Here is a 25,000-nt window from a genome sequence, read left to right on the forward strand (position 1 = left end):
GCTCAATCTCTCTCTCTCTCTGGCTCAATATCTCTCTCTCTCTGGCTCAATATCTCTCTCTCTCTGGCTCAATATCTCTCTCTCTCTGGCTCAATATCTCTCTCTCTGGCTCTCTCTCTCAATTCAACTTGCTTTATTGGCATGACGCAACAGTGTACATATTTCCAAAGCTTACTTTGGATATTTACATTATTAGGATACTAAGAATAAAAATTGTCAACGGGATAACAGTAACAACAATAACCAAGGATCAAAAGAACCATACATTGAACAATAACAATAAACATACAGTAGAGGACATGTGCAGGTTGATTGGTCTGTCAGACACTGTCCTTCATCTTATGGCAGGCAGCAATGTAGTGCGCTGCCAAACCACAGCTCTCTGTGTCCTCCCCTAACAGGACGGGTAGCCTATTCTCATCAGAGAGGTCTTTGAAACCTTGGGGAAATGACACTCTAATTGTTTTCTATTTTTTACATTTTGTCAGGAAATGCAACTCCGTCTCAGGTTCTGCTGTGGTGCAGTGGTTGCACAGCCTTTCCTCTACAGGGAGCCAGGTTTTCCTGTGTCTACCCTTCTCAATGACAAGGCTGTGCTCATTGAGCCTGTACTTTGTCAAGGTTTTTCTAAGGTTTTGTTCAGTAACCATGGTCAAATAGTTAGCCACGGTGTACTGTCGATTTAGGGCCAGACAGCACTCCATTTTGCTTTGTGCTTATGTTTCCCAATAAGCAATGTAGTTTTGTTTTGATTGTGTTGTAATTTGTTTTATTCTGATTGATTGGATGTTCTGGTCCTGAGGCTTCAGTGTGTTATTAGAACAGGTTAGAACAACTCGCTCTCTCGCTCTCTCACTCTCTCCCTCTCTCTCTCTCTCTCACTCTCAGTCGCTGTAATCTCTAACGAAGGCCTTTGAATTCACCACAACGTTGTTAGGTTTTGGAATGGATGGGTAGGGAGAGGTGCTACTTGACAGAGGAAGGATAATGCACAGTGGCCCTGTTCAGGAGCCCTGCTCTTATTGCAGATAACTAGACGTTTCCCCTCCCTTAGCCACGTTGTGACATGCCAACCATTGCCCAATTTAGTTAAGTAAGGCATCCTGAAAGGTACGCCTATCTGAGACAGAAACAACTTCATCTCAAATCTACCAGGCCACTTAAAAGATACACCCTCTTAAGATTCTAACAACTACTATTAATACATGTTATATTCAAATAAGCCTCCAGGAATGTGGTTCATGTTGTTAGCCATAACACATTAGGAAGCATCGCTAACACAGGGTGAGGAAGTAGCTCTGAGACTAAACTTCTCCTCAGATCAGGCCAATTGATTTGGCTAATCTTCCCTGCAGGAAGTGCACTCCAAGGATTTCCTCTGACCGAATAGGTGGGTAAAAAAGGGACACAATGAGGCCGGAAACCATTTTGTTGTTGTAAGAGTTATACGGCTTATTGGCTTGTCGTGTTGCTGCGGCAGAGCCAGCTCTATACGTTAAGATCAGCAGTAAGGAGCGGAGCTGGAGTTGCCATCTGTTAGGGAGGAGTAGAGACCTGGTTAAGAAGTGAGGTCCCAGTGTAGCTGACATTATGGGGCCACAGCTTTAGGCTCTGCTGCTTACAGTAGCTCCAGTGACACAACTAAGTTCTCCATGTTCAGGGTTTACTTGGTGAGTGCCTGTAAACCAGCTAAGGTTACTTACTTTACTTCATTAATTTGAAGACACAATACCAGTAATTCACTGTAGCTTTTAGCCATAACCTTTAACCCTTACCTCAGCAGCAGGGATCCCTTCTGGTGGGCGGCACTGAAGAAGAACTTCCTGTTCTAGAGACACTTCCTTTCCCAGAGGCTCCTGGTCAAACGTCTTCCTGAGATCTGGAGGAAAAAAATGGCAACAAACTATAAATAAACATTATCGTAACATTATCGTAATAAACGTAACATATCCCTCATGTTCTACACATGATGTATGTAATAATGAGGCTGGGGGGATGCTGAATTATATCACTGATGTCTTTTGATTAAAAAAAGACTAAGAAGGTTGTAGACTGTCGTTCTCAGTGCGCAGCTAGCAAATACAGTACTGCATAGGGCTAATTGAGCGGTCTCTGTGAGAAATAAAGCTTGACTTTCTCTCTTTCTGTCCTCTCATTGCACAGAGAGCCTGAAGAATCGGAGGTGGATGGCAGAGAGCTGCTGAGAAAGGGATCACTCTCCCTCCTCTAATAAAAAGCCACTAGTTCTCCAGTGTGTGAGCCTGATGGAGTAGGGCAGGACCGGGACCGGGGGGGGCGTCATGCAACACTGGAACCCAAAGCTCATTAGATATATATCACCACCTGCTGGGATACGGTCTGGCAGAGGAGCTGCAGAAATAATATGGTGACGAGAAGGGAGAGAGAGCGAGAGAGAGAGGGAGGGAGGGAGGGGAGGGAGGGAGGGGAGGGAGGGAGGGAGAGAGAGAGAGAGGGGGGGCAGCGAGGGGGAGAAAGAGAGGGCTAGGGGAGAGAGATTTGGAGAAAGAGAGAGGGAGAGAGAGAGAGAGGAGAGAGACATAGAGAGAGAGGGAGAGACAGAGAGGGGGAGAGAGAGAGGGCTTGAGGGGAGAGAGATTTGGAGAGAGAGAAAGGGGGAGAGAGAGAGACTGGGCATGAGGGAGATTGTGTAAGAGGAGGACAGAGGGAAGGGAGCACTACAATTGCTAGAGAACAGACTCAGTGGAGTATTAAGTACACACTCGTACACCCAAACTCCACAGCCTGCAATGTCCCTGTTCTGCTTATCATTTTAACTCTCTAACACAGGAGCCCATTTAATCAAACCCAGTAACCACATTTAATGAATAGTCTAGAATAACATTATTCCTGTAGCAAAAAAAACATGCTTCAGTTAATGTTGAAGAGTTTATTTTTCTTTAAATCTGTAAATATTTTGTCTAGTACTGTGTGTGAATTTAAATGTACAGGCAGCTCGGTGAGACATTATTTTTGACACACACAACTTTTAGCCCATAGTGTCAAAGAGCACACACACTCACGCACGCACACACACACACTCACGCACACACACACACACAAGTAACTCCCTGCCAGTGTGTAATCCCTGAGAATGGGCTGGAGGAGTTCACATGAAGCCAACTCTGACTATCACTGTTAAACCAAGCATGGACCAGCCCTGCTTACAAAGCAAAGGAAGCCCAGAGCTGAAAGGTAAGCCAAGCTGGAAATCCCATATGCTCTAAAAGTACACTGTGTCTCTAGAAGTCAAGAGTTTCCATGAGCTTTCCTATGGAGTTTCAACCCCTCAGCTGCCCTCAGGGCAAAACCAAGAGAGAAGAAAAGCATAGTTCTGTATTGTGAATGGAGTTATACATCAAACTCTCTTTATGTCAGTTTGTGAATAGTGTAAATTAAATGGTATTCAGGTATTTCTGCTGTAGGGCCAGATGAGCATACCATCAGTGTGACGTGGTAAGGTTGAACCCAGGTGCAGAGAAGAGACCAGACAAGGAATTAGTGGTTAAGGATACACATAATACTTTACTGAGAAACAGTAGCCGCAGGATCACAGTATACTTGAAAAAAAAAAAAACACTTAGCCTGAAAAACTCACTCGGGAAACGAATGCACACTGTAAACAATTCAAGCTTCAATCCTCATTCCGCTGTGAAAGGACCGCCCCTGCTCCGGTGTACGAGGCATCCTCCTCCACCACAAAGACACGAGTTGGATCAGGGTTAACAAGGATGGGTCCAGAGGTGAAATGTCCCTTGACCTCCATGAATTCCCTGTCAGCCTCGGGGGTCCAGGAAAAATGGGACTTGCGGGTAAGGACTGTGAGAGGCGCTGCCCCTGCACCGTAGTTGCGTATAAAATGGCTGTAAAAATTGACAAACGGGGCCCGTTGGCGACCGCCTCAATCTTTACGGGGTCCATATGGATGCCTGTAGTAGAGATAATGTGACCCAGGAAGGAAACCTGGGATACGTGGAACTCACACTTCTCTATCTTGACGTATAGTTGACTCTGCAGGAGGTGTCTCAGGACTTGGCGGACGTGCAGTATGTGTTCCGGAAGGGTCTTGGAGAAGATCAATATGTCATTGAGCAAAACAAAGATGAATTCAACATATCCCTCAGGGTGTCACTGACCAATGCTTGAAAGACTTCCGGTGAGTTCGATAAGGGCATGACCAAATACTCATAGTGGCCACTAGGGGTATTAAAGGCAATCTTCCACTCATCTCCCTCCCTGATTCTCACCAGATTGTAAGTGTTGCAGAGGTCCAGTTTGGTGAAGAATTGGGCCACTTGGACCAACTCCAATGCGGATGACATCAAGGTAGGGGGTAACGATTCTGGATCGTAATCTGGTTCAGCCCTCTGTAATCGATGCAGGGACGCAGGCCTCCATCCTTCTTACCTACGAAGAAGAAGCCTGCATCAGCAGGGGATGTAGAGGGATGAATGAAACCTGCCTCCAGCGACTCCCGGATGTAATTGTCCATGACTGCTGCTTCAGGGGTTTGAGAGGGAGTACAGACAACCCCGGGGAGGTGTGGTGCCGGGTAGGAGTTTTATGGCACAGTCGTAAGCACGATGAGCGGGAAGGGTGGCGGCCTGCCTCTTACTGAAGGCCTCACAGAGGTCGAAGTATTAGGTAGGGAGAGCGGAAAAGTCTTGGTCTTCAAGGGATGCAGGAGGACACGACGAGGCTCTTGGTTGAGGTCTTAGACATTTAGTCTGGCAGTCCTTACCCCAGTCTAGTAGGTGTCCCATGGACCAGGAGAATAGTGGGTTTTGTAGCACTAGCCAGGGGTACCCTAGGATAAGGGGGTTCTCGGGAGCAATGATCAACAGACAATTAAGAGTCAGTAGAATGCAGTAGAATGGGCTTGGTCTGATATTCCACCTGACCGGAGCCAATGGGCGTCCATTGAGGGCTTGAATCTGCAGCGGGATGGTAAATTTCACGCAGGGGATCTGTAACTCTCTGGTGAAGTCTTGATCAATGAAATAATCTGTGGCCCCAGTCCACAAAGGCTTGAATCTGGTGCTGACGATTGTCCCAGTGGAGGATTGTGGGTAGTAACAGACAGTGACTGGGTATCCCGGAGGTAACTACACAGCTCATCAGGGCCTCCCCCTGTACTGGCGAGCTCTGGCATTTCCAGTCAGCTCTGGGCAGGTAGCACGGAGATGGCCGAGACCTCCGTAGTAGAGGCAGCAGTCTTCACTCCTGTGGGCTCAGATGTGTGCGATCCAGCTGCATGGGATACTCCATGCTGGGCTTGGTGGGCTTAGGAAACCAGAATGCTGGAGTCGTGTCAAAAGGGCGCCGTCTCACCCGTTCCCGGATGCGGTTGTCAATACTAATTATTATCAGGGACTCGAGGTCCTCTCCCAGTTCCCGAGTGGCCGGTTAATCTTTGGTGTTAGACAGACCCTGGTGGAAAGCGGTAACCAGTGCCTCTGTATTCCACCCACTCTCGGCGGCGAGGTTGTGGAACTCAATGGCGAAGTCAGTCACTGGTCTGGCCCCTTGGCCGGGTGATTGAAGAAGTGAAGGCTACTATGGATCTGCAAGATGGTGGCTGCTGTTCCCACACCGCTGTTGCCCACGCCAGGGCCTTGCCCGAGAGTAGAGAGATGATGTAGGTGATCCTGGCCCGATCGGTTTGGAATGAGGACTGTAGCTCGAACACCAGAGAGCACTGAGTGAGGAACCTCTTGCATCCTCCAGGGTGGCTGTCATACCGCTCGGGGGCTGGGATCTCAGGTTCCTGGAGGAACCACACCAACGTCTGTAGCACTGGGCGATGAGACCTGGGCATTGGCTCCTCTTGGGTTGGGGGTGTGCCGTGGTTGGAGGGACTTGGCAGGTGCCCGAAGGGTCCCAGATATTTGGGAGAGCTGTACTTGCTGCCATCCTAACAGTGCTCCTTGGTGGGCTACCACATTCCGGGTCTGGGTGATCTCTGCTGGGTCCATGTTGTGGCAAAAGCTTGCTGTGACGTGGTAAGGTTGGACCCAGGTGCAGAGAAGAGACCAGACGAGGAATCAGTGGTTAAGGATAAACATAATACTTTACTGAGAAACGGTAGCCGCAGGATCACAGTACACTTGAAAAAAATAACAAACACTAAGTCTCGAAAACTCACCCAGGTAACGAATGCACACGGTAAACAATTTAAGCTTCTCCAAAGGACCATAGAAAACACATCTCTTTTAACAAGGACATCTAGGAGCGGCTCCAGCCGCGGAGCCATGACGACCACCACGTAGTTGTTTGAAGTCTCTAACAATACCAGGATCCAGGATGTCCCGGGCAGGCCCGCTCCTCGGGACCGTAGCCCTCCCAGTCCACCAGGTACGGTAGGGTCCCTCGAACCTGACGAGATGCCGCACCGTGTCTCTAGAGCTGTCTCTGCCACCCTCTGGTGCCAGGAGGAACCATGACAATCAGTGAGCTAGTGGTGGACAGACATAGTGGGTACTGGAAATAACAAGGACTGTAAATTGACAGATTTACAACAGAATATTACCCTTCAGAAAGTCATAGACAGAGAGTCAAGGATAGTCGATGTGGTCGTGATGTCGTGAGAGAGAGCTATACTAATTTCTTTGGGTCAGAACTACTCTAAGCACCTCTCAGTATCCAAGGAAACCACCCGTTGGGGTAGTTAAGGGTTCCACCAACTTTTGTAGACAGATTCTGGAAGGACATAACATAGGGCTGTTACAGACATCTTGTGCGAATGTAAATTGACTATTTATGGTTTTAGATGGCTTTAGCATTTTGTTTTTTGGATTCTGAAAGAAAGGAGATCTGCTGACACGCAGATATAAAAAATGTGAGCATCGACAGATGGATAGTGAAACGTCTTTTATGGAAGTACCACAAAATGTTCCTCCCAGCTGGTTCAGAAATGGTCTCCTCATCACCATTGTAATTTGAGCAAACTAGAAACCACAAAGCGGAAAAGAGTGCATTTGATGCCTACATCCACACTATGTGACTGCTCCCCACTGGCATGTTTGAAACGGCTGCTGACACTGAGAGAGAAGGAAGGAGGGAGAGAGGGAGAGAGAGAGAGAAAGAGAGAGAGGGAGTGCATTGGTTTGAGTGCTATCAAACCAATGCTATTAAAGAGCTGTGATGTTGTGCAGCAGGCTGGCAGGCCGGCATACCTTCAGCCTGAAGGAGAGAGGAATGCCAAGAGAAGACTCACTCAGAAAGCCTCTGAAATGCCAATACTATAGTACAGCCATTGGCAGAGTTTGAATACAGAACTATGTAGACAATGGGGACTATTTTAAGGTGGCTGAGCATTTAACAACTCTCCAGTCATTCTCCATGTTGTAAGGGAGACATTTCCGGGAACTATTACAGAAGAAGTCTCAATTCCATGACATAAATATAACTCTCTGAGTCACTCAGTAGCTAGCCTGCTCTGGGATTTAAGGATATAAATGTTAATTATCTCTCTAGTCCGTACATAGTCTGTCCACCCATTTGATATCGAGTCCAAATGCCTCTTCCCAAAGCTGGACTTCAGCTGGTTTCAGTTAGAGGACTATCAAAAGAGAGAGAAGTACAACTGGAATTGAAACATTGTATTGATCATCTCACCGCTCCACATCCCCTGCTGGAAGAGAAGAACTTAACTCTGAGATGTTCTCATAATAAAATACATTACCACCAGACTTTAGCCAAAACGCTGCTGTACACCATAACAGCCGTATCGGCACCAGGGACCAAATAGCCCTGAAATACAAATACTAGGAGAATTGAAGTTCCATTTGAACCTCATGTCTGTCTTTAGGAGCATATACTGCATTTCAGTGTCATAAAATGCTGAAATGGAAAGTTTGCATTGAAAGCAATTTCCGTAAAGATCAAGTATGAAATTAAAAGATTGGATAGTGCATATAAGATTGAGGGAAACGTATTCAGATGTACAGTAGCTTTGGGGAATTTCGGCAGTATGCTGTTTTTTATCAGAGCGAGAGAGAAGTGTGTGTGAGAGACAGAAATGGAGAAACAGAGAGTGAAATGAGTAGCTCCTGAGTGATATTTTTGAACCGTGTCTCCTTCCTCTCTGTTCTCCTCCTCCTCCTCTCCCAGGCTCAGGCGATGTGGAGCTGGTTGAGCAGCAGGGTATAAGGCTGAGTAGACATTCCTGTGGGAGTCGCACCAGTCCCTGTTACACCACAGAAATACCTCTGCCTCCCCAGGCCTCCCTACAGGCCCCAGCTACCACCACATTTGACTGCCATTACGCTAAGTGCATGGTGTTTGGCTTCTTGGCATGCGAAATTACAGAAGTCTCACAGTTATGGGTTATTTCAACGCATTCTCTCCCTCACTTAATAAACCTATAAACCCTGATGCAGATGTAAACTAGAGGACTGGCGACCGGAGAGAATTACCAAGGTGAAACTTAATTAGATGAATGTGAGCTTTACTAGTTTGGTGAAAAATAACAACGCCACAAACACATACAATTTCAGCTTCTAGGTTCAGTATAACGGGTTTAATTACCTAGGTCAATTGAAGGACATTTTTTGTTGGTTTTTCTGAGAAGTCACTCATTTAATTTGCTTGTGTACCCATTTCAGCGTCTCTATGGTGTTCAATGACGGTATTGAAATACCTCAAGAATGGTGGCAAGTCATTCTGAGGTCACAACAAGTAAAGAACGTCACAGTAAAGTTGCATAGGAAAAAAAGAACTATAGGCATCCCCTGACCTGTAGGTCAGGTCACAGGTATCTAGAGTAACCATGGAGAGGAAAGTGGAGTCAGGTAAATCACTGGCCAATGAGAGTCCATGTCATCTTAGCAGAAGGGAAACATGGGCTGCAATAAATCACAATAACACACACCCAAACAGTCACGAACGTACCACAAATCACAGTGGGGGGAAAAGAACGCTCCGGGTCCACAGTGCACAGCCTTCAAGACGCCACCCGCAACACAGTGTTAACATTGATCACTGTACACCACCACCACCACCCAACAACCACCTGAATGTATCAGCCCTGAGTGTTACTTAGCCCCTGATTAAACAATCTGTTTGTGGGAGGGGAGGGAGGGGGAAAGGGGGGTAACTAGTCCAGTGTGTTCATTAGTCTCCAGAGGGACTGTGGCTATCTATGAGGTCTGCCAGGAAGCCCAGGAGAGAGAGGAGCTACAGTAATCCATTCAGGGCAATCTAATAGCGGGGCAAGAGGGATCCATTCTGATAGCAGAGGAAGAAGGATCCATTCTGATTTGAGGGAAAGGTTAGCCCTGGCAGGCTGCTGATCATGGCTGATTATGTGGAGGTGGAGGCATTGGCAGACTTACCATTAGGCAGAAGAGGCAATTGCCTCAGGCCTCACATCATCAAGGGAACTCATGAGCTGGGCATTAATGAAATTGCTCCATTCGAGGTAAAATAAATAAATGAATACAAAAAAATCCCCATCAAAATCTGTCTGTTTAACTTCTTCTGGCTGCAAGCCCGAAGCCGGGCACAATATGACAACAGCCAGTTCAAATGCAGGGCGCGAAATTCAAAATATATTTTTTAGAAATATTTAACTTTCACACATTAACAAGTCCAATACAGCATTTGAAAGATACACATCTTGTGAATCCAGCCAACATGTCCGATTTTTTAAATGTTTTACAGCAAAAACACCACGTATATTTATGTTAGCTCACCACCAAATACAAAAAAGGACAGACATTTTTCACAGCACAGGTAGCATGCACAAAACCAACCTAACTAACCAAGAACCAACCAAACTAACCAAGAAACAACTTCATCAGATGACAGTCTTATAACATGTTATTCAATAAATCTGTTTTGTTCGAAAAATGTGCATTTTGAGCTATAAATCAGTTTTACATTGCAGCTACCATCACAGCTACTGTCAGAAATGGCACCGAAGCAGCCAGAGTAATTACAGACACCAACGTCAAATACCTAAATACTCATCATAAAACATTTCTGAAAAATACATGGTGTACAGCAAATGAAAGACAGGCATCTTGTGATTCCAGCCAATATTTCCGATTTCTTAAGTGTTTTACAGCGAAAACACAATATAGCATTATATTAGCTTACCACAATAGCCAGAAACACAAGCCATTCCCCAGCAGCAAAAGTTAGCGATCGTAACAAACCAGCAAAAGATATATAATTTTTGACTAACCTTGATAAGCTTCATCAGATGACAGTCCTATAACATCAGGTTATACATACACTTATGTTTTGTTCGAAAATGTGCATATTAGAGCTGAAATCAGTGGTTATACATTGTGCTAACGTAGCATCTTTTTCCCACAACGTCTGGATATTTTTCTGACACTCACATATTCTGACCAAATAACTATTCATAAACATAACTAAAAAATACATGTTGTATAGGAAATGATAGATACACTAGTTCTTCATGCAATCTCCGTGTTAGAATTCTAAAAAATAACTTCATTACGATATGCAGTTGACGTTATGGCGAGAGCATGCCCAAAACCTGGCCGCAAACTACTAATTCACATGTACGACAGATATATGAAATAACATCATAAAATGGGTCCTACTTTTGCTGATCTTCCATCAGAATGTTGTACAAGGGGTCCTTTGTCCAGAACAATCGTTGTTTGGATTTAGAATGTCCTCTTCTCCAGTCAATTAGCATGGAAAGCTAGCAAAGTGGCGCGAAGCTCTCCATCCTGAACATACGCAGACAAAGCAACACGCCTAACGTCCCGAAAAAAATTCAATAATCTAATAAAACTATATTGAAAAAAACATACTTTACCATGATATTGTCACATGTATCAAATAAAATCAAAGCCGGAGATATTAGTCGTCTATAACGACAGCTGTACAGAAGGCAAAACCAGGTCCCTTCATGCGCTCTCCAGAAAACAGGAAACTGGTGACACGTCATACAAAGAGCTTTTATTCGACCCCAGATCAAGTTATACACTCCATTTCTTCTCTCACTGCCTATCGACATCTAGTGGAAGACGTATGAAGTGCATGTATACTGATATATATCAAGGAAATTTATAGGCAGGCCCTAGAACAGAGCATCGATTTCAGATTTTCCACTTCCTGTCAGGAAGTTTGCTGCAAAATGAGTTCTGTTTTACTCACAGATATAATTCAAACGGTTTTAGAAACTAGAGAGTGTTTTCTATCCAATAGTAATAATAATATGCATATTGTACGAGCAAGAATTGAGTACGTGGCCGTTTGAAATGGGCACCTTTTATCCGGCTACTCAATACTGCCCCTGCAGCCCAAACAGGTTAAGCTAGAGATATCTGGTTGCATGGGCTCAATCCACTGCATCTGCAGATGGCAGAGCTACAGTACAGTGAGTGTTTGTCAGACCGTCTCGAAAATGGTTCTTCTCACGAAAACGTCTGTAGTGTCCAAACGGTTTGGCCTACAAAATGAATATGACCCCTCTAAGGAAGTATGAGACTCTCACGAACACATTGGTGTTTTCCATTTTTCTCTACAGGACTCGTCTGAAAGTAACCCGGTACCGGCCCCAAAAATATATAGAAGTGAATAGGGAATTTGCACATAAAAGGTATACAGGTAATTCCATGGTAAAAAATATTTTAGGTATTTTTCTGTTTTTCAATATAAGTAGGTGCACTGTTGCACATACGACACTACTCTAGTGAGCACTATTGGAGCTGCGCCCAAAAAAGGCATTTGATTAGTTTGACGTGTAGCGAGGTGTCACTGATTTACCTATTTAGCTATTTCTCTGCTGTGAACTTCCCCAGGCTTACCTGTATTAGGGAAGCCTGGTTGTCGAAGAGGCTAGCTTAGTAGAAACTCAGACTGGCCTCTGCCTGGGGCCTCCAAATCACTAAGCCCACCCCTGGGTGGAGCTGAAAGTGGAAGTAGAGGTGGAGGTGGAACAGCTAATGATGTGGAGGTGGAGGTAGAGGTAGAGGTGGAGCAGCTGGGGAACTCTGTGGAGAGACTGCAGGAGACTACTCCATCAGTCAGTGGCTGGCCTGGCCTGGCATACCAACACAGGTAGCCTACGGCTAAAGTAAGGTGGAAGACAGAGCTGGTAAGATGAGAGCAACTGAATGGGCCTTGGTGAAGCTATGTGCAATGGGCCCAGGCTTGTGACTTTAGTAGGACTGTATAGGTAGTATTAACTGATGAGTAGTAACAGAGGTACGAGCTCAGTTCTTTCTCAGAGAATTAGTTGTGTGTTATTCGGACAGGGTCCCAGAACGGCTTTAGTTGCGGGCCCTCGGACACCCGTCACAATGGACATCGCAGCACTAAGTGTCCCCAACCTGGATTCAGGTGTAATCGTAACAGAGTAAATGTAAATCTGGCTCCCTACATTTAGTATGATATATTAAATTTAGTATAGTATGTATTAATTTGTGTATGTCCATCGCCCATTTCGTTATGAATTACAATTCACATGATATGTTATGAATTGCAATTCGTACAGTATGTTACGTATTTGCAATATGTATCATAAGTTGCAAATTTTAATTTGTTGTTATTACCGTTAGCTAGGTGGCTAACGTTGGCTAGGCTAGGGGTTACGGTTAGGGTTGAAGATTTAGGTTAAAGGGTTAACATTTTATGGATGCAATCCCGCTACCGGGATGATATGACAACAGCCAGTGATAGTGCAAGGCGCCATATTCAAACAACAGAAATCTCATAATTAAAATTCCTCAGACATTCATGTGTCTTATATCATTTTAAAGATAATCTTGTTGTTAATCCCACCAAAGTGTCCGATTTCAAATATGTTTTTCAGCGAAAGCACTACAAACGATTATGTTAGGTCACCACCAAACCACAATAAGCACAGCCATTTTTCCAGCGAAAGATAGCTTTCACAAAAACCAGAAATAGAGATAAAATTAATCACTAACCTTTCATTGTCTTCATCAGATGACACTCATAGGACTTCATGTTACACAATACATGCATGTTTTGTTTGATTAAGTTCATATTTATATCAAAAAATCTAAGTTTACATTGGCGCGTTAGATTCACTAGTTGCAAAAACATCAAGTGATTTTGCATAGCCACATCGTTTCAACAGAAATACTCATCATACATGTAGATGATAATACAAGTTATACACATGGAATTATAGATATACCTCTCCTTAATGCAACCGCTGTGTCAGATTTCAAAAATACTTTACGGAAAAATAAACCATGCAATAATTTGAGACGGAGCTCAGAACAATAGCCAAATTACCGCCATGTTGGACTCAACAGAAACCAGAAAATACATAATAAATGTTTCCTTACCTTTGATGAACTTCATCAGAATGCAGTCCTAGGAATCCCAGGTCCACAATAAATGTTTGATTTGTTCGATAATGTCCGTTATTTTGTCCAATTAGCTACTTTGGAATTGTTTACCAAACGCCCTAACCAAAGTCACAAAGCGCGACCACTATAACATGACGAAATGTCCAAACGTTCCGTTACAGTCAGTAGAAACATGTCAAACGATGTACTGAATCAATCTTTAGAATGTTGTTAACATACATCTTGAATAACGTTCCAACCGGAGAATTACATTGACTTCAGTTGACCGATGGAACGGAGCTCCCTCTCACGTGAACGCGCCTCTTCAATGCGTGATCACCTCGTGGCAGTGGTGACTAAATCCTGTCTCCTTCGGCCCCCCTTCACATTAGAGTCATCAGACAAAGTTCTATTGACATCTACCGCCATAGGAAGTGAAAACTCATCAATATCTCGCTGTAATTTCAATGAGAGCTTGGTTGAAAATCTGGCACGCCCAGAAAAATTACAAACAGGAAGTGGAACTTCTCAGGTTTTTGCCTGCCATATGAGTTTTGTTATACTCACAGACATAATTCAAACAGTTTTAGAAACTTCAGAGTGTTTTCTATCCAATACTAATAATAATATGCATATATTAGCAACTATGACATAGGAGCAGGCCGTTTACTCTGGGCACCTCTGTGCACATTTCATCCAAGCTACTCAATACTGCCCCTGCCATAAGAAGTTAAGGTTAGGGTTAGGGGAAAGGTTAGTAACATGCTAAGTAGTTGTAAAGTAGCTCAAAAGAAGTAAGTAGTTGCAAAGTTGCTAGTTAGCTAAAATTCTAAAGGTGTCCGTGATGAAATTCGAACACGCAACATTTGGGTTGATAGAAATTCGCATTATACGCCTACCCATCCACCCCGACCTTCCCTCTTCCGTTTTCCTTAAGTAACCTTCTGTCTTATGAAACCATACCCAATGTAACATATACTAATTTGAGTGTTGTGGATTTACATTTACTATGTTACGTCTAGTCTATGAGACCAGGTTGGTGTACGAGAGACCTCTGTCACTCTATTAAGGAAAAAGAAAGACTGGACACAACATAGACTGAAGTCAGAAATGCATATGGTTCTGAAGATTAGAGACCTGTGGCTCAGAGAAGATAATGCGGGAAAAAGATGTGTAAAAAGTAAAGTGATCACTCAACAACCGAAAGACATACAACTACTCAGTTCTCTCTCTCCCTTAGAGTTTCCACTTCCCTTCATGTTTTGATTGCCACGTCCTCCGGGTGAAATTAAAATGATTTAAGCACGAGTGAAGAAATAAGCGTGTTGTTGCTGGAAAACATGTTTATATTTGGTATACTTGCCAGTCAAATTACTAACATAAGAAAAGTGACTCTGAGGACCACCAACAAATAAACGGAAACGTTGGCAGAAACATGTATTTTATCCTTTCTACTTTGTGTATACAACCCTCCCTGTCTCTGTTTCTCTCAATTTATACAGAATGTGACTAGAGTTTATGGGTTGTTTTAAGGGCCATTAGTTGTGAGAGCCCTTTCTTGACTGCCTGTCAAACTGTTTATTTTGTACATACATGAGAATGTATCGGAACTCTCAGTGACTGGTGGCTTCTTTGACTGTCAGGACAAGGGATGGGGACAGGAATGGGTCCCAGTATGGGGACAGAGTTGAGGGTTTACAAAGGGGATATGGGTGAAGGGTTGAAGGGTACTTACAGGCGATGCGGACGTGGGCCTTGCGGCTCTTGGTGGTCCCTGCAGAGCTCCAGGCTACACACTGACACCAGAAGTCCTCTGGCCCAAACAGCTCCTCCACCTGCTGCCTTGTGATCTCAATACTGGCTTCTCGCACCACCAAGCCTGTGGAGGGGTGAGAGGGGGAGAGGGAGAGAGAGTCAGTACACCGGATCTACAGTATGCAGAGGCAGATTCAACACTAGCCTTGGGTAGAGAGAGGGGACATTCAGAACACGGAGCCAAAGCCATTTGAGGGAAATGATAGCTTAATCAAGTGAAATGAATGTTGTCCTCCCTGAGCATGGGCCTTAGGGAGAGGGGAGTGTGCCAGCAGCACAATCTAAAGCTTCATTAAGAGGTTGTCAATGCTAACCTTTCACACCTGGGAAAGGAAAAGAGAGGAAAGAAGAGGAAGACACTAATACCAGATCAAAACAGATACAGATGTACCAATTCAAAAGGCCACACAACACCGCTCTTCCATTTAATATTAATACAGTTAAATGATCCATTGCATCGCATCTCAAAATCAGTCCACTGTCAAGACGGCTGCTTCTGGCGGCTGTTTGGCAATGGGTCTCCCTGTGTGCTCTTTGCTGTGGGAGTTAGCCTGGCCCATATTGTGGTGAGGTGCAGTGGGATTGAGTTGTTGAGGTCCGGGGCTGTGCATGGGCCTGTGGGGGGAGGAAGCCTAGCAGTCTGATCAGCGTCATGGCTAACACAATCCTGTTTGCTAACTCCTCTGATTACTGCTCATCTGGGTGCCAGGGCCCAAACAAACAAATCAGCCCTGAAACAAACCCCTCTACCCACAGCACAGCTGCCCCTTCAGCTCAGATTACTGGGATAATGCTGTGTGTACTGTGTGTGTGTGTGTGTGTGTGTGTGTGTGTGTGTGTGTGTGTGTGTGTGTGTGTGTGTGTGTGTGTGTGTGTGTGTGTGTGTGTGTGTGTGTGTGTGTGTGTGTGTGTGTGTGTGTGTGTACGCGCCTGCGTGTGTGTATAGCTGGAAGTGCCAGGCTGCTTGGCACTGTGTATTCATGGATGATTCTTTGGTTTCTCAGCCCCTCATCCTTTTATCTTCTAATGTATTACTGAGAGGATTAGACAGTATGGAGGTGGAGGATCTGACAGTTCTCTGACAGGAGAAAGTTAGCAGCACAAACATTCAATACACACAGCAATCTATCTATAGACAGATAGAGAGGAGTCCTATGGCAACAGCCATGTACCATAAATAACAAACAATGCAGTTGACAGTCTGCCGTATAAACTTTAGCTAACAGAACTATTGATCCACAGTGTTGGGGAGAGAGACAGAGAGAGAGAGAGAGACAAAGAGAGAGAGAGAGGGAGAGAGGGAGAGAGAGAGAGACAATCTGAAGTCAAATGTCTACTATTTGTTGATGATCTGGTGCTTCTGTCCCCATCCAAGTAGGGCCTACAGCAGCACCTAGATCTTCTGCACAGATTCTGTCAGACCTGGGCTCTGACAGTAAATCTCAGTAAGACAAAAATAATGGTATTCCAAAAAAGATCCAGTTGCCAGGACCACAAATAGAAATTACATCTAGACACTGTTGCCCCAGAGCACACAAAAAACTATACATACCTCGGCCTAAACAATCAGCCCCACAGGTAACTTCCACAAAGCTGTGAACGATCTGAGAGACAAGGCAAGAAGGGCCTTCTATGCCATCAAAAGGAACATAAAAATCGATATACCAATTAGGATCTGGCTAAAAATGATCGAACCCATTGCCCTTCAGGGTTGTGAGGTCTAGGGTCTGCTCACCAACTACGAATTCACAAAATGGGACAAACACCAAATGGAGACTAATTTGGTGTATAATATCCTCTGTGTACAGCGTAAACCCCCCCAAAATGCCGAGCAGAATCAGGCCGATACCCATTAATGATCAAAATCCAGAAAGAGCTGTTCAATTCTACAACCATCTAAAAGGAAGCGATTCCCAAACCTTCCATAACAAAGCCATCACCTACAGAGAGATGAACCTGGAGAAGAGTCCCCTAAGCAAGCTGGTCCTGGGGCTCTGTTCACAAACACAAACAAACCCCACAGAGCCCCAGGACAGCAACACAATTAGACCCAACAAAATCATGAGAAAACAAAAAGATAATTACTTGACACATTGGAAAGAATGTACAAAAAAACTGAGCAAACTAGAATGCTATTTGGCCCAAAACAGAGAGTACACAGTCGCAGAATACCTGGCCACTGTGACTGACCCAAACTTGAGGAAAGATTTGACTATGTACAGACTCAGTGAGCATAGCCTTGCTATTGAGAAAGGCTGCCGTAAGCAGACCTGGCTCTCAAGATTAGACAGGCTATGTGCACGCTGCCCACAAAATGAGGTGAAAACTGAGCTGCACTTCCTAACCTCCTGCCAAATGTATGACCATATTAGAGAAACATATTTCCCTCAGATTGCACAGACCCACAAAGAATTCGAAAACAAACCAAATTTTGATAAACTCCCATATCTACTGGGTGAAATACCACAGTGCCATATCACAGCAGCAATTTTTTGACCTGTTGTCACAAAAAAAGGGCAACCAGTGAAGAACAAACACCAGTGTAAATACAACCCATATTTATGTTAATTTATTTTCCCTTTTGTACTTTAACTATTTGCAGATCATATGACATTTGAAATGTCTTTATTCTTTTGGAACTTTTGTGGGTGTAACGTTTACTGTTCATTTTTATTGTTTACTTCACTTTTGTTTATTATCTACTTCACTTGCTTTGGAAATGTTAACATATGTTTCCCATGCCAATAAAACCCTTATAATTGAGAGAGATAGAGCGAGAGAGAGAGTAGAGCTGTGTTGTGATAAGGTGGGGGCAAAGAGGGCAGACTGAGCCAGAGAGTCACTTTATAATCCACCATGCAAACGGCTCCTCTGCCTCCTCTCATCTCCCCTCTGGCCTCACCTCATGTGCCCTCTACACCTCCCTTTCAAACCCTCTTCTCCTAACAAACAAGTTGAGCTGAGGTTAACAGCCAACCCCACCACTCTCCACTGAATTCGGTTAGAGACTAGAGTGTAAGGTAGGGTCATTTGATAGGTAGATGTTTGGTGGGTTTTATCCCATATGATAACTACCGTAAAACCTTCATGTAACGCAGAGGTTCAAAGAGCCACCTGTCCCTTTTAACACGTTTCAAATAAATGCGCGTTTCAAATAAACGCTGAGAGTAAATTACTTGTTTACGAGGATACCATGAATGACCATTAATTGTTTACAAAGGATTAATGTTTGATTTGTTACATGAATTAATTCAGTAATGGCTCAAAACATGATGGCAATCATCCGTTTTTATCGCCAGTAAGAAACTGCTAGCCATTGGCTGCTAACAGCTGAGAACTGCTAGCTAACTGGCAAGCACAAACACAGTCAACAACTTTGGGAGTACAGACAGGAGAATAATTCTTATTATTATATATAAGACATACTAAGGCAAAAGAAACGTGACAGCGTGTGTGAATGATAACACATTAGTGCAGGAAATGAAGAAATGTATAAAAAAATGCTGGAAGTGAATGCTGGAATTAAGCAATGAACTACGCAAATGAGCAAAAGCTGTGCGCATTAAGGAAATAGACGCCTGGCTCAAATAGAAGCCTGTCTCAAATAGAAGCCTGTCTCAAATAGAAGCCTGTCTCAAATAGAAGCCTGTCTCAAATAGAAGCCTGTCTCTGATAAGCAACTTTGTGTTCAATGATTTAAGCAGATAAAGTCTGGGCTATTAATTGAAGTTTTGCGGTGCCTTATTTCCCCATACACTCCCATCCGTTACTGTAAGAATCCTCCTGAGCTGTGCACCTCTGTTTTCTCAACTCTATTTCTCCAGAGCATACGGGTAGCCTCTAAATGAAGAGGAGGAGACAGGAGAGAGAAGAGGAAAACACATGGCTGATTCCTTCAGGTTCAGGAGCTTTACACAGTCTCTTTGTACAGACACACAGACACCCAGCACACTGACGTTGTACACAACAGCTTAGCACTCATACAACATTTACACTGTGGGCCGACAGGCAGGCAAAGCTACCGCCATTCTGACAGCAACCACGGCGTGTGTGTACGCACGTTTGTGAGCCCTTGAACCTCTCTTTAGGTGTGTGTGTGTGTGTGTGTGTGTGTGTGTGTGTGTGTGTGTGTGTGTGTGTGTGTGTGTGTGTGTGTGTGTGTGTGTGTGTGTGTGTGTGTGTGTGTGTGTGTGTGTGTGTGTGTGTGTGTGTGTGTGTGTGTGTATGTACAGGAGCGTGTACGAGCCTTTGCGTGTGCATTTGAATGTGTGCATGTGCCAGTGGGTGCCCGCGTCTGTGAGTTTCTGTGTGTGTGGGAATGAGAGAGGGAGAGAGAGAGCTACTGTACATAGATGTAGAGAGATGGGTCAAGGGTCATGAAGTTGGGAGAATATCACACAGAGTAGCAGAGTGGAAATCAATAGGGGTAACTATAAAAAGGGCCCGTATTCTCCATGGGCGGAAAGTGTGGCAGAATAAGTAGTATGTAAGAACCCAGTACTGCCTGCCTCTGAGGAAGGCTTTAGTCTCTACACAGCACAGGCAGCATCCATATGTTGATATTTAGACTGAGTAAGTAAAGACTCAGTACAGATGACACCCATATCTACGACAATTCGCCATGTCCAGTCAAGACAATCAGGAATGCCAGCGCTGAGTCAGAATAGACTGACAGACTGGGCTCGTCTTTACAGCAATCACCATGTCCAGTCAATATGATAGCCGGCTACCACCCGGTACTCAACCCTGAACCTTAATGAATGCTGCACTATGTACATAGACATTGAACACCGGTCGCTTAATTAATGTTTACATACTGTTTTACCCACTTCATATGTATATACCGTATTCTAGTCAAGGCTCATCATATATCTACTGCTGTACACACCTTTTCTATTCATATACTGTCCATATACTGTCTATACATACACCATTCACATACAGTACATTTACATCCTGGGCTCTGGTCTGGAAGCTACATTCCTGAAAATCTATGTATTTAAATACTGTATATTTAAATACTGTATTCTCAACGTAGCTCATTCTAATATTTCTACTACTGTAGAATGCATTTTAGTTACACTGTTTATGCACAATGCATATTTATTTATTTACTGTATTCTCAACTTAGCTCATTCTAATATATCTAGTGTTGTACATATCATTCTTAGTATATCTGGTGTAAATGCATCCGTTGTACACACATATAGATCGCATTTTGATTACTGCTACACTGCTATTTAGATTGTTAATTGGATTCGTTCCGACATTTCAAGGTTTCTTCATTTTTTAATTATTAGCGTACTTTTGACATTTTACTACACTGCTAGGAGCTAGTAACATAAGCATTTCACTGCACCCGCTATAACATCTGCTAAACTGTGTACGCGACCAATACACTTTGATTTGGTGAGAAAGAGGATCATTTACACTCATCATTATATATACGATGCCAGCTATTGATTTTGGTCTGTGAAATGCGTGATTTTGTGATATTCAAACCATAATGTGATATTCAAACCATAATGTGATATTCAAACGGGAAGCTGCTTATCTGTCTCCTTTGTGAATCATTGTGACCACTACTAAAGCAAGCTTTAGGTCTCATCTTTCTAGTGACATCAGCCGGGACCGAGATCAGGGGGCGAGATTAACAGTTAAGCTAGGAGATCACATAGGGACCTCATACCCTGACATCATACATTTACTTAGCTAGAACTACTAACCACATTTACTATGTATTGTAAAATGTGATATGGTATCATTACTGTACTGACTACACACAGGGCTGAAATATACTTCTGGGAACATAACCCACGCAAACAAGCCACTCCAACTGATATCTCTACAGTGATCAGTGGCCTGAGATGTCGCTACCCTGTCTCCCACACACCCTCTGACTGTCCATTAGTATCACACAAAATGATTCTCCAATCTGTCCCATTAAACGATAGCTGGCATGGGACTCTGGATGGACCGATGGAGATGATTCATTATTAATGCCATCATTAACGCTAGCTCCTATTATTGATCATGCAGGCTGCTGGAGCAGCGGGCCCTGGGAGGGGGCCCCAAATGAAGAGCACCACTCCTGTTTGATGCTACCAGACATAACTCTTACAGGATGGATGGTGAGCGGTGTGTCTCCAGTGTGTCTTACACAGCTACTCTGCTCATACATATAATTAACTCTGAGCTCATTTGTTCAGATCAATGCCTACAGCTCATTGGAGACTAGAGCTGGAGATCATCACGGGCCCGTCTCTCAACTTGTAGTGTATTCAAGGTTTAAAAAAAGCTTCTAAAGGTTGGAATTTACACTTAAACATTTCAGACTTGACAACAACAACAAAAAATGTATCAACCCTTACAAAAATATCTATTAATTATAACGCACATAAAAATGAGCATTTCCTGTTGCTGCAGCGTTAAGATAGTACATCTGTAGGCAGCTATAGTTTTTATTAGATGAAATTCAAATAGATTTCATCCTCGTCTTCGGGTCGCAGAAAAACCCTATTTAAAATGTTATACTTTCCTAACACCCTGAACTAAATCTATCAATCAAACTCAAATCCGAGCATGATGTAAATAAAGATTTGGTAAGGACACAAAAACAACAGTATAGTTTACTCCCTGCCAGCGTTTGAGAGGTGAGATGAATGGCGCAGTTCTAACGTGGGTGTTCCTCTAGTGAGGCAGCGCCGCATGGCTTCTACAGCAGGGAAATGGTGGAGCCCAGCACTAATGATGCTGTTCCTCAGTCTGGGTAGGAAGGAGAGGCAGCAGCCCAGCCCAGCTGCCTCTATTTCTACACTGAGATAGAGATAGAAAGGCTTTGGCTGGAGCCTGCTGTCTGACTGACAATAACAACACACCCTGTTTTTCCTTCTCTCTCTCCTTCACTTGTCTCGCCTTCGCTCTCTCTCCCTCTTTCCAGAACTCTCTCCGTCTCTCTCTCTCTATCATCGCTCTCTCCAACTCAGTCCCTCTCGCCATCCTTTTCTCTAGCAGTCTCTCTCTCCATTACCCCCTCTCAATCCCCCTCTCTCTCTCTCTCTCTCTCTCCTCTAATCTACTGTCATGTTGTAGAGCGAGAGAATATATGTGCACAGCCTGTGGGCTTTGGTGCAGGGAATGCAGTGTATGGTTGTATGAGTGTGTCAGTTAAGAACAAATTCTTATTTTCAATGACGGCCTAGGAACAGTGGGTTAACTGCCTTCTTCAGGTGCAGAACGACAGATCTTTACCTTGTCAGCTCGGGGATTCGATCTACGCTCTAACCACTAGGCTACCTTCCGTCGTATGTGTGTGGTTGCATGTGTGTGGTTGCATGTGTGTGGTTGCATGTGTGTGGGTTGCATGTATGTGGGTTGCATGTGTGCGGGTTGCATGTGTGCGCGTTGCATGTGTGTAGTTGCATGTGTGTGTGGTTGCATGTGTGCGCGTTGCATGTGTGTGGTTGCATGTGTGTGGGTTGCATGTGTGTGGGTTGCATGTATGTGGGTTGCATGTGTGCGGGTTGCATGTGTGCGCGTTGCATGTGTGTAGTTGCATGTGTGTGTGGTTGCATGTGTGTGGGTTGCATGTGTGTAGTTGCATGTATGGGTGGTTGCATGTGTGTTTGGTTGCATGTGTGTGGGTTGCATGTGTGTGGGTTGCATGTGTGTGGGTTGCATGTGTGTGGTTGCATGTGTGTGGTTGCATGTGTGTGGGTTGCATGTGTGTGGTTGCATGTGTGTTGGTTGCATGTGTGTTGGTTGCATGTGTGTGGTTGCATGTGTGTGGTTGCATGTGTGTTGGTTGCATGTGTGTGGTTGCATGTGTGTGGGTTGGTTTCCTTGTCGATGCTTTTACCAGACAAGCTTCTTTGTCAATGCAAAACAACAGCTCAAAATCATACAGCCTCATGTCTAGATGACAGTTTATTTTTTCATATCTACACTGGTATACATAGTAGCTCTACGTGTGTGTTTTGGAATAGGTATGATCAACCCTGGTTTCAGTTTATTTTAAGGCAGTATGTATGTGTATGCACATGACAGAGGGGGAACTGAAAGTGTCTGTGAGTGCAGGTGCAGGGATGTGATTATGTGTAGGTGTGATCCAGTGAGTGCAGGGATGTGTGTGTCTCTGAGCCCTGCGATTTAAGAGGGTAAATGCTGTGTGATTGCTACCTGTTGGCTACAGAAAGAAGTCAATTTCCCCCATCGGCAGCTGAATACAGCCAATCAGCCGATGGTTGCTGTTTGTAATGGCTGTGGAGCCCGAAGCAGCAGACTTCAGTTAGAAACAGCCTCTCCACTCTGCGATTCACCATTCAACCTCTACATGAAGGAGGGCTACACACACACACACACACACACACACCACACACACCACACACACCACACACACACACACACACACACACACACACACACACACACACACACACACACACACACACACACACACACACACACACACACACACACACACACACACACACACTCTTCCTTCCTTTGAGATTCCTTGCAGCTGAGTGTGTTTTCCCTCCAGGTATCACGGGGTCTGGGTTGTGGTGTGGGTCCGGAGATGGCTGAACAGGCCGATCCGTGACCTGCAGATCTGATCTCAGTGGGTCAGGGATGGCCATCCTGCGGACAGGGTTTGTTGTTACACAATATGTGGTCCAGGATTTTCGCACCGTATAGCAGGGTAGGGATGACCGCAACTTTAGGGGCTCCTTCTCCTCCTCCTTCTAAGCCGGACAGGGTGTCACTAGGCAGACTGTTTAGGGCACCTTTTATAGCCTCCTCCACATTCGGGGTGAGCAGAGTGGTTCCTTGCGGGCTGCTCAGTGGCAGCTACAGCTGCCGGGATGCACTCCTGCCTAATCCGAGTGCATGATAACCTTGTAATAGCTGCCGCCTTGGTGCTGGGTTGTGACTAGGAGCTTCCAGCTAACACTAGCCCGCTCCACTCGCCCTTCCAATTTCCCAAGGACTTTGGATGTGTGGCGTTGAGGTGGCACAGTTTCAGTTCAGTGCATAAAGATATTTACGTTCGGTGTCTGTTACACACCAGTTACAGCACAGGGCATAGCCAGGGACAGAGCCTGGGTCCAACGGCAAAGCAGGAACCGAGACGATTGGGAGTCTTGAAGCGCCGTACCAGAACCCCGTTTTTCCAGCACGTTTCCAGGTGGTTTCAGACAGGCCTTCGTGGTAACCACGGCGGCCCGGGTGAGCAGTGCAGCGTAGCGGCGTCACCCACCATACTTCACCCTGTCTGGCAATCCTGTACGTTGTCTGTTCCCACCTCCCACGTTGTGGACGAGGGGGTGGTTTTTTATGTCAAAATGAAAAGTTCTCGGACTATTTGTTGTTCTGCACCGGTAGCTCTACGCGTGTGTGTTTTGGAATAGGTACGTTCAACCCTGGTTTCAGTTTATTTTAAGGCAGTATGTATGTGTATGCACATGACAGAGGGGGAACTGAGAGTGAGCTTTGGCAATATGTACATTGTTACGTCATGCCAATAAAGCAAATTGAATTGAATTGAATTGAGTGTCTGTGAGTGCATGTGCAGGGATGTGATTATGTGTAGGTGTGATCCAGTGAGTGGAGGGATGTGTGTGTCTCTGAGCCCTGCGATTTAAGAGGGTAAATGCTGTGTGATTGCTACCTGTTAGCTAGCAATGGCATGGTTGCTTTGCTCACACACACACTTGGTCTGATATCTTCGACATGTCCTGTCCAGGGTGTGTGTATGAACCATGTGTCCGGCTGCTGCTACCACATGGTTCTTGAGAGACGGGGCGGGGGTGGGGGTGAGGGTGGAGGTGAGGGTGAGGGTAAGGGGTGAGGGAGGAGTT

At 44.7% G+C, this 25,000-nt stretch overlaps 1 protein-coding gene across 3 annotated transcripts in view; it reads right to left on the bottom strand.

Annotated features, from left to right (window-relative positions):
* Positions 1–25,000, bottom strand: part of LOC129818648 (netrin receptor UNC5C-like) — a 190,196-nt gene that overhangs the window by 67,686 nt on the left and 97,510 nt on the right. For all 3 annotated transcript variants that reach the window (XM_055874750.1, XM_055874752.1, XM_055874751.1), the window contains exons 3-4: positions 15,061–15,204; positions 1,776–1,879 (exon numbers count right to left, since the gene is read on the bottom strand). In XM_055874750.1, coding sequence (XP_055730725.1) covers positions 1,776–1,879; positions 15,061–15,204 — 248 coding nt within the window. The remainder of the gene's footprint in view (positions 1–1,775; positions 1,880–15,060; positions 15,205–25,000) is intronic.

This window comes from Salvelinus fontinalis, chromosome 21 (genome assembly GCF_029448725.1).
Source record: "Salvelinus fontinalis isolate EN_2023a chromosome 21, ASM2944872v1, whole genome shotgun sequence".
Classification (NCBI taxonomy): domain Eukaryota; kingdom Metazoa; phylum Chordata; class Actinopteri; order Salmoniformes; family Salmonidae; genus Salvelinus; species Salvelinus fontinalis.